The sequence below is a fragment of the Pipistrellus hanaki genome, assembly GCF_964339955.1.
Source record: "Pipistrellus hanaki genome assembly, chromosome: 7".
Lineage (NCBI taxonomy): Eukaryota > Metazoa > Chordata > Mammalia > Chiroptera > Vespertilionidae > Pipistrellus > Pipistrellus hanaki.
In genome coordinates this window covers 83,380,758-83,391,655 of record NC_140509.1, presented here as the reverse complement: position 1 = coordinate 83,391,655, position 10,898 = coordinate 83,380,758, and the positions used below count along the sequence as shown (strand labels likewise).

The window sequence follows — 10,898 nt, the reverse complement described above, 5'->3', positions numbered from 1 at the left end:
GCAGGTGGACGTGGGCGTGGTGCACTTCACGCCCCTGACGCAGCCCAGGATCGAGCAGCCCTTCCAGCTGGTGGAGAAGGTGGTCCAGAACGTGTTTCAGTTCCGGAGGAAGTACTGCCATCGCGGGCTGGGGTGAGAGCCTTTCTCTTCCTTCAGGAGCACACCTTCACTGTTCAAAATTCAGAACCGGGTTTTTATGATCCTTCAAGCTGTGAACAGTACTCAGTTCAGATCCTGTGATGCACAAAGCTTTGCCGCTGAGAAAACAGAAACCGTGGCTCAGCCTCAGATGCCACTGGCGGGTGAGGTTTGGTTGGATCTTAAGTACAACCTAAAACTGACAGTCACGCCGTGTGCAATGACCCTGTACTGGGAAGGTCGTGATTTCTCTATCGGCACTTACACCACCAAAACTGTTGACTCAACATTTCTGACGCAATGTGTGGGTGGTGGTGTTTTTTTAAGTATAGTTGGCATACAGCATTACGCTAGTTCCAGGTGTACAACACACTGGCTGGACGTTACATATCGCACACTCTGATCGCCACAGCAAGTCCAATTAGGGTTTGAGCCGTTACTATACTCAGATGGTATTTGCTGTGCTGCACACTGCTTCCCGGGGGCTTCTTCACTTCATGTCTGCACCTTTGCACCTCTTATGCTCCTTCACCTTTATCCATCCTCCCACCACCTTCCCCTCTGGCAGCCACCAGCTTATCTGTGTGTTCGTTTTGGTAGATTCCACATATAAGGATAGCAAATGGTATTTGTCTTTTTCTTATTTCACGTAGCATAAAACCCTCTAGGGCCATCCATGCTGGTGCAAATATGTTGTTTTTTTTATCGCCGAGTGATATTCCATTACATACCTTTTTCATCTGTTCACCTATCAGTGGACACCTGAGTTGTTTCCAGATCTTGGCTATTGTAAATAACGCTGGGGGTGCATATATCTCTTCAAATGAGTTTTTGTTTTATTTGGCTAATTACTCAGAAGTAGAATTGCTTGAACAGTTGTTGTTTTTATTTTTCGAGGCCCCTCCATACCGTTTTCCAAACAGTGGCTGCACCAGCTGCAGTACTACAAACAGCATGAGCATTCCTTGTTCTGCACCCGTGCCAACACTTGTTGTTGGACTTTTTTATAACAGCCGTTCTGCCATTGTGGTTCTGTGTGCATTTCCCACAGTGGTATCATGAAGTACGCACGCAGGCCCGTTCCTGTTCCGCACAGAGCGCCTTTGTCCCGCCGGGCTTACCTGCTGCAGGCTCGGCCTCTCCCCAGGCCCTCTGAGATGAGCCCTGCGGAGCCCTCGGACCTGAGAAAAGAAAGTGCAATCCAGGGGCAGCTTCACAGTATGTCAGCGTCAGTTTTGCTCTGCATTTTAAAACCGCGATCTCGGTTGGATGGCATATAAACTGTACACCTCACATCAGTTCTAAAGATGCTTCCACATATCGTAAAGAGGGGACATAACGATTTACATTTTCACATCAACTGTTTTCTAACTCTGCCAAGAAAGGTCATTCTTTTGGGGTGAATGTTCCAAAAACTATGTTCAAATGATAGAAACCAATGATGTCTCCCACGACAGTAACCAACTTGCATACTAACAAATGAGGCAGATGAAACTTGCATTCCTCTCCAAGAATGCAGCTGCACACGTTACTTTGCACTCACCTTAGAGATGCAGGTACTGATGGAGCTTCGGAACTTGTTCCCCTGTGGGCACGCCTTGCAGGTCAGGCTGCCTCTGCCTCCGCGAGGTCCTGCTGCCCGGGCAGAGCCGACGTTCCCTCCTGGGCTCCGGCTCCGCCGCCTCTTCCCCTCACAACAGGCACGGTCAGAGGAGGGGAGGAAGCATTGTCATTTCAGCATTGCTCACGTGAACTCCTGGTTCTCTCTCTCAGGATGTTATTCCCTGAAGCCCAGCGCCTGGAACGCACTGGGCGGCTGCTGCAGCTGGCAGATGTGGACCCTACCCTTCGCCCCTGCCAGCTCTCCGTCTCCCACTTCAAGAGCCTGTGTGACGTGTACCGGCGGATGTGTGATGAAGACCCGCACCTCTTTGCCTACAATTTCAGAGAAGAGCTCAGGAACCACAAGCGTGCCTGGCAGGAGAAAGAGGCTGGTCAGGACAAAGAGGCCGGGCAGGAGAAAGAGGCCGGGCAAGAGAAAGAGGCCGGGCAGGAGAAAGAGGCCGGGCAGGACAAAGAGGCCGGCAGGGAGAGCCTGTAGCTGCACTTTGGGGCCAGCGGCTTCCCCAGCGTGCCCCCTTCCCCCCCCCCAGGCCGAGCGTCTCTCACGTGCACTCTGACTGCTACAGAACGACAGAAATGCCAGTTACCAGCGTGACTTTCTTCCCTTTACTGTACAGGTTGGTAGAGAAAAATAAATATAATCAAGTTACAGTACAAGCTTTCTTTTAATATATATATATATATGCATAGATATGGCATGTTTAGTATAAACAGCATCTATTATTACAACCTTACAGAAATGAAATTTCTGCACATTGTGCCCCTAACCCACATTAAAATAATTTAAATCTGCTTTAAATAAAGCAAACACAGCTCAAAGTAAATGCCCAGAGGATAGAGAAAAACGACCTTTTTTTAAAAGCTATTCATCACAGCTTCCCCTCCTTTTCCCACATAAATTAAAATAATTAGGCTGCAGTTTTAAGGGTTCTAGTTCTAAGTCATTTTGACACCTGCTCAAAAAGGGATATAAACTAAGTATTTTACAGATTCCGACCAGTTGAATCGAGTTTTCTGGTCCACAATAAATTAAAATAACTTAAATCTTTACAACTGTTCTGTGGGAAAATGTATACTGCACAAAACCCAAGGATGGACAGTTTGGTTTGTCTGCAGTGTCCGCCTGACCACTAGTTTAAAGCGACAGGAGCACGTCAGTCCGCGTCCCCCCGAGGCTGCACTAGGAGTCCCCGGGGTGCTCCGTCTCATAGAAGCACTGCTCGCTGACCACCGACGTCAGGCTCTGGACGCTGAACTCCCGCTCGAGCACGGAGTTAAGGTCAAGGCTGGCACTTTCAGGGTGGCTGTCGAGGGACTGGTGGCGCGTCTGCGCCTTTAGCAGAGTTCCCCTCTCCCTTCTGGTGCTGTTGGCTTTCCGTTTGATGGCACAGAAGTGTCCCCGGACCAGTTTGGGCTGCTCCCCTGGGGGCCGGCCGTCGGGGCCCGGCTGCTGCTCCTCAGGGGAAGCATCCGGGTCCTCGGAGATCCTCAGCCTCTGGAACTGGATCTCTATGTCTTTGGTGGGGCTGCCCGGCCTCAGGGTCTGCTGGTAGTCCTCCTCCTCGTCGCTCAGAATGTCACTCTCTTTGATGAGACTGTCCGGAAAGTCCGTCAGGCTTGTGTGGGGGTGTTTCGGGGTGTCCTGCCCGCCCCCCGCCAGCTGGCAGCCGCTGCTCTGCGTGCTGCTGCTCAGGCTGCAGTCGTCCGAGTCCAGCGAGCTGCCCTTGCCCGGCTCCCCCGGCCACTCGCTGCTGGAGGAGTTCCTGAGGACTTTCAGGGACCTGCACGAAGCTGCGAGGAGAGAGCACACACCCCTTGTGACAGAGAAACAGGCACCAGATGTGTGGGTTTGCTGTGTAAGTGACGCGGTTTCACATCTTAATTACTGAGATTTTATCATCTCACTTCAGTTACCGAGCATCCTGGGACTTGGGCAAAAATCCACGTAGATGCTGCAGGTATGGAAATTTTATGCGACATTTGACGTTGGAGGATTTCGTATTTTTGGATGACCAGTTACTAGAGCTCAATTATTTAGATAGAAAAATAAGCCACAAACTAAGGGCTAAGATTCCTACTTTTCCAGAGGCTACATTGAAATGTTAAGAAATCTTCTTTTCTTCACTACCTCGCTCTGTCGTTTGATAACCAAGACCACACCATATTTCTGTCTACCTTCTCACCTTATTTCCCATGCTGCTTCACTAAAAGGAGACAAGTGTTCTCTCATGAGAACTGTCTGCTGGAATTTCTAACCAACTTTCAGAGATGTCATGTGAAGAGTTATTTGTGTGTGCATTTCATTTCTCGGGGCTGGAGGAGGAAGGGAGTTCTAGTTGTGTTTCTGTAGACAACAGCATCTTTTTGATGGCTATGGCTGATTTTGGTAAATGAAAATGGGAAATATACAGTAAATTTAAAGAAGTCACACTGTGACCCAAAAAGAAAGACATACGTTTTATAAGAGTAAAAAACACAATCAAAGGTAAAAAAAATAAAATAAAAAAATAGTAACTACAAAAAGAATATTCCACAAACTTAAGCTGAAATTTTAAAAATAGGCAGAAAGTTGAGAGTGGTATATCTGGTACCTTTACCTGCTGCTCTAATAGGATGAGAATGAGGATTTAGGTTTCTGATCTTAAGGCATTTGGTACTGACTTTCTAGTTGCCTGCAGTGTTCAGAGCACCAGAAATCTCCCTGGACTCTTGTACGGCCCGGAGAAGCAGATAAGATAGTAAGTGTAGCCGTGTCAGTGGTGGTAAGAGGGGGTTTGGGGTTGGGGTGTTTATCTATATCTATCTATCTATCTATCTATCTATCTATCTATCTATCTATCTATCTATCTAAAAGGCGAAGTGACCATCCATCTGACAAACTGGCCAGTACAATGACACACACTGGCAATTTAAAAATAAACATTGACTCCCGCATGTGCGATATATATAAAGCTCTCACTGGCGCCACAATCAAAGCTGAAGTATAACAGGATCTGTGGGAGGAGAGGTGGTTCTGATTCTAAGAATTGATTTGTGCCCGTCTGACACTGGCCTCTCATTTAAATTAATTCAAAGACAGTTTCCTGTGATGCCAGCATTTGCGATGACTATTAATAAATCACAAGAACAAACTAGGCAGAATGGCAATATTCCTACCTGAACCCGTTTTCGGACATGGTCAGCCATATGTTGCTTTCTCTCGAGTTTGAAGAGCATGTGGCGTTCAAGTTGTAAATAGTTCATCATAAGGGAAGTTAGTCAAGCACTCTGAAAGTGTTTTTTACTCTTAATGTGGTACAGGGAGATATCAGACTAAGTTGAATCAATGTATCAGTCATTGTCTTTATCAATGTTGGTTTTATATCATGTCTTTGCTGGTATATGTTATTATTGTTTATGTATTAATCATTTTATATATTATTTGCATATACATTATACTAATTTTCTTTCATCTCCAACACTTCTATTTTAGAGACAGGGCAAATAGCGATATTAGAATATTTCTTCTAATTAATTCCCTTTCAGTGTTCATGAATCCGTGCACCCGGCCACTAGTATTTTATAAAAGGAGGTATGGGAGCAAGAGGCAAGTTCAGGTTTCAGAAGAGGAAACAAAGTTATCACTGCCGTCTGATCTCCATCCCCCCCCGCCCCCCCCCCAAAAAAAAATGTATGTGGGTGCCTGGTTTAGGGCTGACAGGCACCCTGGTAATTTAGTGATGACATGCTCCTGTGTTACAAGAGCGTGTCTCTCAGAGAAGCTCGGAGTTTCCATGAGCACACGGGAGGCTGGCGAAGCTCTCACCTAACTTGGCTGAGACAGGAACGCGGTTCTTGAGGGGCACCAGGCGGTCCTTGCACGCTTTCTCCAGGGGGAGTTCGCTCTTGATGTGCCGCCGGAAGTTCTCCCTCAGGATGGATCGGATCACCTTGACGATGCTGGTTTTGCTTTCGCTGTCGCTGGGGGGTGGGGGTGGCGAGAAGAAAGAGCATTGGTGCCCAGTGTCATCGCGCTTCCGTCCCTGTCCCCCTCGCCCTGCCGTGGCACGGCGCTCAGGACAGACCGACGGCACTCGCCAACCTCCTGGTGCCTTGGCCTCCTCGCTTACAAAGGAGTGAGCACCGAAGCACTGGGATTTGGGTGTTTTTTGTTTGTTTTTTGTTAATCCTCACCCAAAGATACTTTTCCGTTGATTTTTAGGGACAACGGGAGAGAGGGGGAGAGATAGAGAAGCACTGATGGGCGAGAAACACATCGATGGGTTGCTTCCTGCCCGAGCCCAGACCAGGGCCCAAGCCTGCAACCAAGAATCGAACCTGGGACCCTTTGGTCCTTAGGCAGACGCTCTGTCCACTGAGCCAAACCAGCTAGAGCAGGTTTGGGTAGGTTTGTATTCGGTGTGTTCTATACCGGGGCCACCGCTGTCCTGTGGGGAGTGTGGTGTGGGCTGTGATCCTGAAGCCACCAAAATTCAGGAGGCACTGAAAGTAACCCTCCCTGTAAGAGCTCCCCACTCCACCTCATCCCGCGGCTCTCAGTGTGTGTGTGTGTGTGGGGGGGGGGGGGGGCGGTCCCCACTCCATCTCACCCCGCGGCTCTCAGTGTGTGTGTGTGTGGGGGGTGTCCCCACTCCATCTCACCCCGCGGCTCTCAGTGTGTGTGTGTGTGGGGGGGGGGTGTCCCCACTCCACCTCACCCCGCGGCTCTCAGTGTGTGTGTGTGTGATGGGGGGGGGTGTCCCCACTCCACCTCACCCCGCGGCTCTCAGTGTGTGTGTGTGTGATGGGGGGGGGTGTCCCCACTCCACCTCACCCCGCGGCTCTCAGTGTGTGTGTGTGTGATGGAGGGGGTTGTCCCCACTCCACCTCACCCCGCGGCTCTCAGTGTGTGTGTGTGGGGGGGGTGTCCCCACTCCATCTCACCCCGCGGCTCTCAGTGTGTGTGTGTGTGGGGGGGGGGTGTCCCCACTCCATCTCACCCCGCGGCTCTCAGTGTGTGTGTGTGTGTGATGGGGGGGGTGTCCCCACTCCACCTCACCCCGCGGCTCTCAGTGTGTGTGTGTGGGGGGGGTGTCCCCACTCCATCTCACCCCGTGGCTCTCAGTGTGTGTGTGTGTGTGTGGGGGGGGGGGGGGGGGGGTGTCCCCACTCCATCTCACCCCGCGGCTCTCAGTGTGTGTGTGTGTGGGGGGGTGTCCCCACTCCACCTCACCCCGCGGCTCTCAGTGTGTGTGTGTGTGTGATGGGGGGGGGTGTCCCCACTCTACCTCACCCCGCGGCTCTCAGTGTGTGTGTGTGTGTGTGGGGGGGGTGTCCCCACTCCATCTCACCCCGCGGCTCTCAGTGTGTGTGTGTGTGGGGGGGGGTGTCCCCACTCCATCTCACCCCGCGGCTCTCAGTGTGTGTGTGGGGGGGGGGGGGGGTGTCCCCACTCCATCTCACCCCGCGGCTCTCAGTGTGTGTGTGTGTGTGTGGGGGGGGTGTTCCCACTCCATCTCATCCCGCGGCTCTCGGTGTGTGTGTGTGGGGCGGGGGGGGGGCCGTACCTGCAGCACAGCTGGAAGACGGTTTCCGGCCGCCCCTCTGTTTCTGACTTGGTGTGGATCAGCTCCCAGATGGAAGAGTTTTCTGTTCCTGGGTAAAGGGCGAGAGAGTTGAGGCTACACCTGCCACAGAGCCTGTTCAGAACACCTGTGAGCTCTAACGCTCATCATGTCGTCACGTCTTAAGATCAACTCTTCCCAACTGGCTCTCGTGGTTCACTCTCTGTCTGACTTTCACAAAACGTACAAAGAGTTAAATACTTTCCACATTTCCTGCTGGTGGTGTCGATCCATTTCAGGGCTTCCTCGCTATCCCTGGATGCCAGTCCTCTGGGGAAGAGGTTACACGGGTCCTGTTCCCCACCCCGTTCTGCGGAAGGACTGAGGGGGTGCTCAGGTGAAAGTCTGGAGGTGAAAGGCCGGCCAGGGTTCAGTCGTGTGCTGGGAAGCGTCAGCACTCGGGTAGAAATTACACAGGGCCCGGGAGCGGCCTGCGCCTGGCCCTGCGGGCCTTTCCTCCCGGGGGCAGCGTCAGCGGACACCAGGGCTGTGTCAGCAGAACACGGAAGCGCCTCTCCGTGTTTCACAGGTGGAAGGCTTTTTTCTTGTTTGTACGTCATTTGTGCTGCTGCCTCATCTTAAAGAATTCTCTGGTGTATCTAAACTTGGGAAGATTTAGGTTGGTAGACCTTTGTTCCTTTAACACATCTGGGCGTACCAAGGCTGTCAGGTCCCAAAGTGCTGGCAGTAGAAACCAGGACATAGTGGAGAAGGGTGTTTGGCTGGGAAGAGCCACCCGTCAGTCCTTCCTCCAGAAGTCTAGGAAGAAACGCCCTCCTTTTCCTGCTATAAAACATCCAAACTTTGGCATTTGTGCTAGAGGACAGTTACCTGCTGCGTTCCCCAGTCTGACTTGAAGTGCGGATATGGGGATCAGCCAGCGAAACTTAAACGGGTCCAAGTCAGCAGAGCTGTGTGCAGGCCGGGCGTTGGAGGGCTGGAAGAGGAGAAACCCAGGAGAGTGTCAGAGCTCGCTCTCGCCCAGCTGGACGCGTGCCTGGGTGGTCGCTGCAGCTTCCTCCCTGTCCCTCCCCGGTGCCAGGCTCCTTGCAGTGTGTGCGCTCAGGCGGCAGGGACCTGTCAGATCGGGCTACTCCCAGGGCTCAGGGGCTCACAGCTGGCGGGGAGAGGGCAGCATCATGGTTTGGGGGGCAGAAAGTTCTAGGTTTCCAAGCAAGAATGACAAGCCTCCCATGTCTTCACATTATCGCTGATGGGGAATTGGTGGCTCATAGTATCCACAGCTAGTTTTGTTTGTTTTTTTAAGTAAAGGTCATTTGAAAACAAACTGAAGACTCTTTCTGTGTATGGAGGAAACCTGGGCCATTTTGGGGGACATAAAAGCTCATTTTCTGTGCAGGCCCAGCATGGGTATTGGTCTGTCTTTTAAAACAGAATCCTCTTGAGAAGAAGAAGTATCTTGAGTGTTGGACTCGGTCATTACCCGGGGGAATGAGTAATGTCAGTTGTGATGCCTGGGCTCTTAGCTGGCCTCTCAGTCCAACGTTGATAGGAAAATACAGCCATGAAATGGTAGCTTTAATTAAAACTAATTCTTGTCTTACCAATTTCTTTTTCAGTTTGCAGTTTTCTTTATAAACCAGTATGACAGCTCTCTTAAAAACTAAAGAAAAGAAAAGAGAAAGCTTCCATTATTTCCCACAAACTTCAAGGTTGGACTAGAGCTGAGTGTCTCAGTGAACAAAAAGCTCTTCAGACTTAGACGCTCCGGGACCTGAGGATGCCAGCCCGTGAGTGACTACATGGCACTTCCTTCCGTCGTGCTGGGGTTGTGCAGCAGTGCCTGCTTACCCAAGAGCTATTGTCTGGAGCAGATGCTGTCATTTAAAGAAAAACCTCGCTTTGTTTTACTGAAGCCTGAGCATGGGGTGCTCATCGCGGGGAGAATGCACGTCTACGCTCACTGCCGTGCTCGGGGAGAGGAAGATGTTTTGAAGTGCAGCAAACTACTGTGACGGCAGGCAGAATAGCCTGGAGCTCTGAAACTGTGCCGCTCAGAGAGCCACTGAGCCGGGCAGCGGGCGGGACGAGATCACGGTATGCAGAGCAATGGAGTTTTAAGTAGTTAAGTCAAAAAGCTCAGTGATCCACGCCCTTCTGGAAAGTGGAGGGTTTGGGGAGTCCTTCATGATGGCCAGCCTCCCGGTTTCCTTACCGAATACGGTGAGCTCAAGGTCCTTCCTGGCCTTTCCCAGAGACAGGAACGGGTTCAGCCAGGCCACGGGCGAGTGCAGCAGCAGCTCCCCCATGGAAAGCTCTGTCACCTGGAAAACAGGAGGGGCGGGGAACCCCGCCAGAGGGGCATGTTGGGGAGGGAATCACATAGGTGTGGTCATGGCTGACAGGCAAGTACATGCAGTCTGATTTTAAGATCCCTGTAAACTTGGGCCTTCAGTAGTGGAAGTGTTTAGGTATGACTACATCCAACTGTCTGCAGGTGACAAATGTGGAGGCACTCGCTTCAGTGCACATGCTACCTGAGGCTGGGACATGCCTGTGGACCACAGCCACAAGGTCCCTCCACAGTGCGTCTTAGCACTGCCCCGGGCCTAGTGCCATTACCGCTCTGACCCATCAACGACACCAGGCCTGCTAGTAGCAAGTACCAGTGTTGAACCTGACCGTAATCAACAATCAACCTGCAGCTGTTTTCTCTTCTTGCCTTTTCCTACTTAAAACACATTGCTCCTTAGATGTAGACTCGAAAAGCTTAAGAGTCTAAATTTGGTAATCAGCTGGGAAAAACATATATAGACATTGTCAGATTGCACTTAAACAACCTTGAGAAGGAAGGAGGTGGCCCCCAGTATTTCACGCTAAAAAAAGAAAAGAGAACAGGCCCTGTTCTCTCCATGTGCTGGCTCCCACTTCCTCTGTCCATCCTGCGCTCGCTCTGCATGTCGCCACCACCTCGGATGTCCTGACCTCATGCCACAAGGAGGAAGAGCTCAGGGGCCTGTCTCGTTTTCTTTGGTTCATAACGTAAGGGTGCATTCTTAAACCAGGGTCATTAATTTGTTACCTTTATACCTAAATCGTGTGACTGGGTTATTATGAGCGTTAAGATCAAAATGAGAACTTGAGGCATTTTCTCCTCCAGGAAAGCCCTAACGGGGGCCTAGACTAAAGTGACCCATAGTCCCAGGGAGCAGGTGCAGGAAGCCTCTCCGAAAGCGCAAGTCCCACTGACCTCCCTCTCCGTGCTGCTCTGCTCCGCGACCAGCTGGTCGAACACGGTCCCGTAATCCTCATAAATCTTCTGCATCTCATTGATGTGGCTCGCTACCTTCTCCATTGCTTTCAGCGCTTCTGCAAAACAAGGAATCATTTATTTTACAATGTTTGTCTGTCTCCAATCCTATCGGACAGCAGTAATGAAAAAGCTCAAGATTCATGCCAGGATTCGAAGCCAGTTCTCACAGTAGTGCTATCAGGTTTGACTCAAACAGCCTGTTATAATCCAGTCAGTATAATGAACAGAATTATCTTCCGACTCAAATTCTCTTTGGAATA

The 10,898-nt window shown here is 50.9% G+C and overlaps 2 protein-coding genes and 1 long non-coding RNA gene across 11 annotated transcripts in view; 2 read left to right on the top strand and 1 right to left on the bottom strand.

Annotated features, from left to right (window-relative positions):
* Nucleotides 1-2,622, top strand: part of TFB1M (transcription factor B1, mitochondrial) — a 34,798-nt gene extending 32,176 nt beyond the window's left edge. Inside the window, exons 6-8 of one of the 3 annotated variants that reach the window (XM_084889412.1) lie at nt 5-132; nt 1,912-2,108; nt 2,199-2,622. In XM_084889412.1, coding sequence (XP_084745538.1) covers nt 5-132; nt 1,912-2,108; nt 2,199-2,239 — 366 coding nt within the window. In that variant the 3' untranslated portion in view covers nt 2,240-2,622. Of the gene's footprint in view, nt 1-4; nt 133-1,911; nt 2,147-2,180 lie in introns of all 3 variants that reach the window. The other 2 variants (XM_084889411.1, XM_084889410.1) reach the window with 2 other exon arrangements.
* The window catches only part of TIAM2 (TIAM Rac1 associated GEF 2), a 151,307-nt gene continuing 142,816 nt past the window's right edge, over nt 2,408-10,898 (bottom strand). For all 7 annotated transcript variants that reach the window (XM_084889395.1, XM_084889394.1, XM_084889397.1 and 4 more), the window contains 7 exons: nt 10,576-10,694; nt 9,541-9,649; nt 8,930-8,988; nt 8,196-8,301; nt 7,308-7,395; nt 5,567-5,721; nt 2,408-3,552 (listed from right to left, as the gene is read on the bottom strand). In XM_084889395.1, the coding sequence (XP_084745521.1) occupies nt 2,942-3,552; nt 5,567-5,721; nt 7,308-7,395; nt 8,196-8,301; nt 8,930-8,988; nt 9,541-9,649; nt 10,576-10,694 (1,247 nt within the window). In that variant the 3' untranslated portion in view covers nt 2,408-2,941. The remainder of the gene's footprint in view (nt 3,553-5,566; nt 5,722-7,307; nt 7,396-8,195; nt 8,302-8,929; nt 8,989-9,540; nt 9,650-10,575; nt 10,695-10,898) is intronic.
* On the top strand, nt 3,561-9,531 carry LOC311625295. The gene is made up of 3 exons (XR_014795474.1): nt 3,561-3,719; nt 4,430-4,499; nt 8,945-9,531. It is a non-coding gene; the product is annotated as an uncharacterized lncRNA (long non-coding RNA).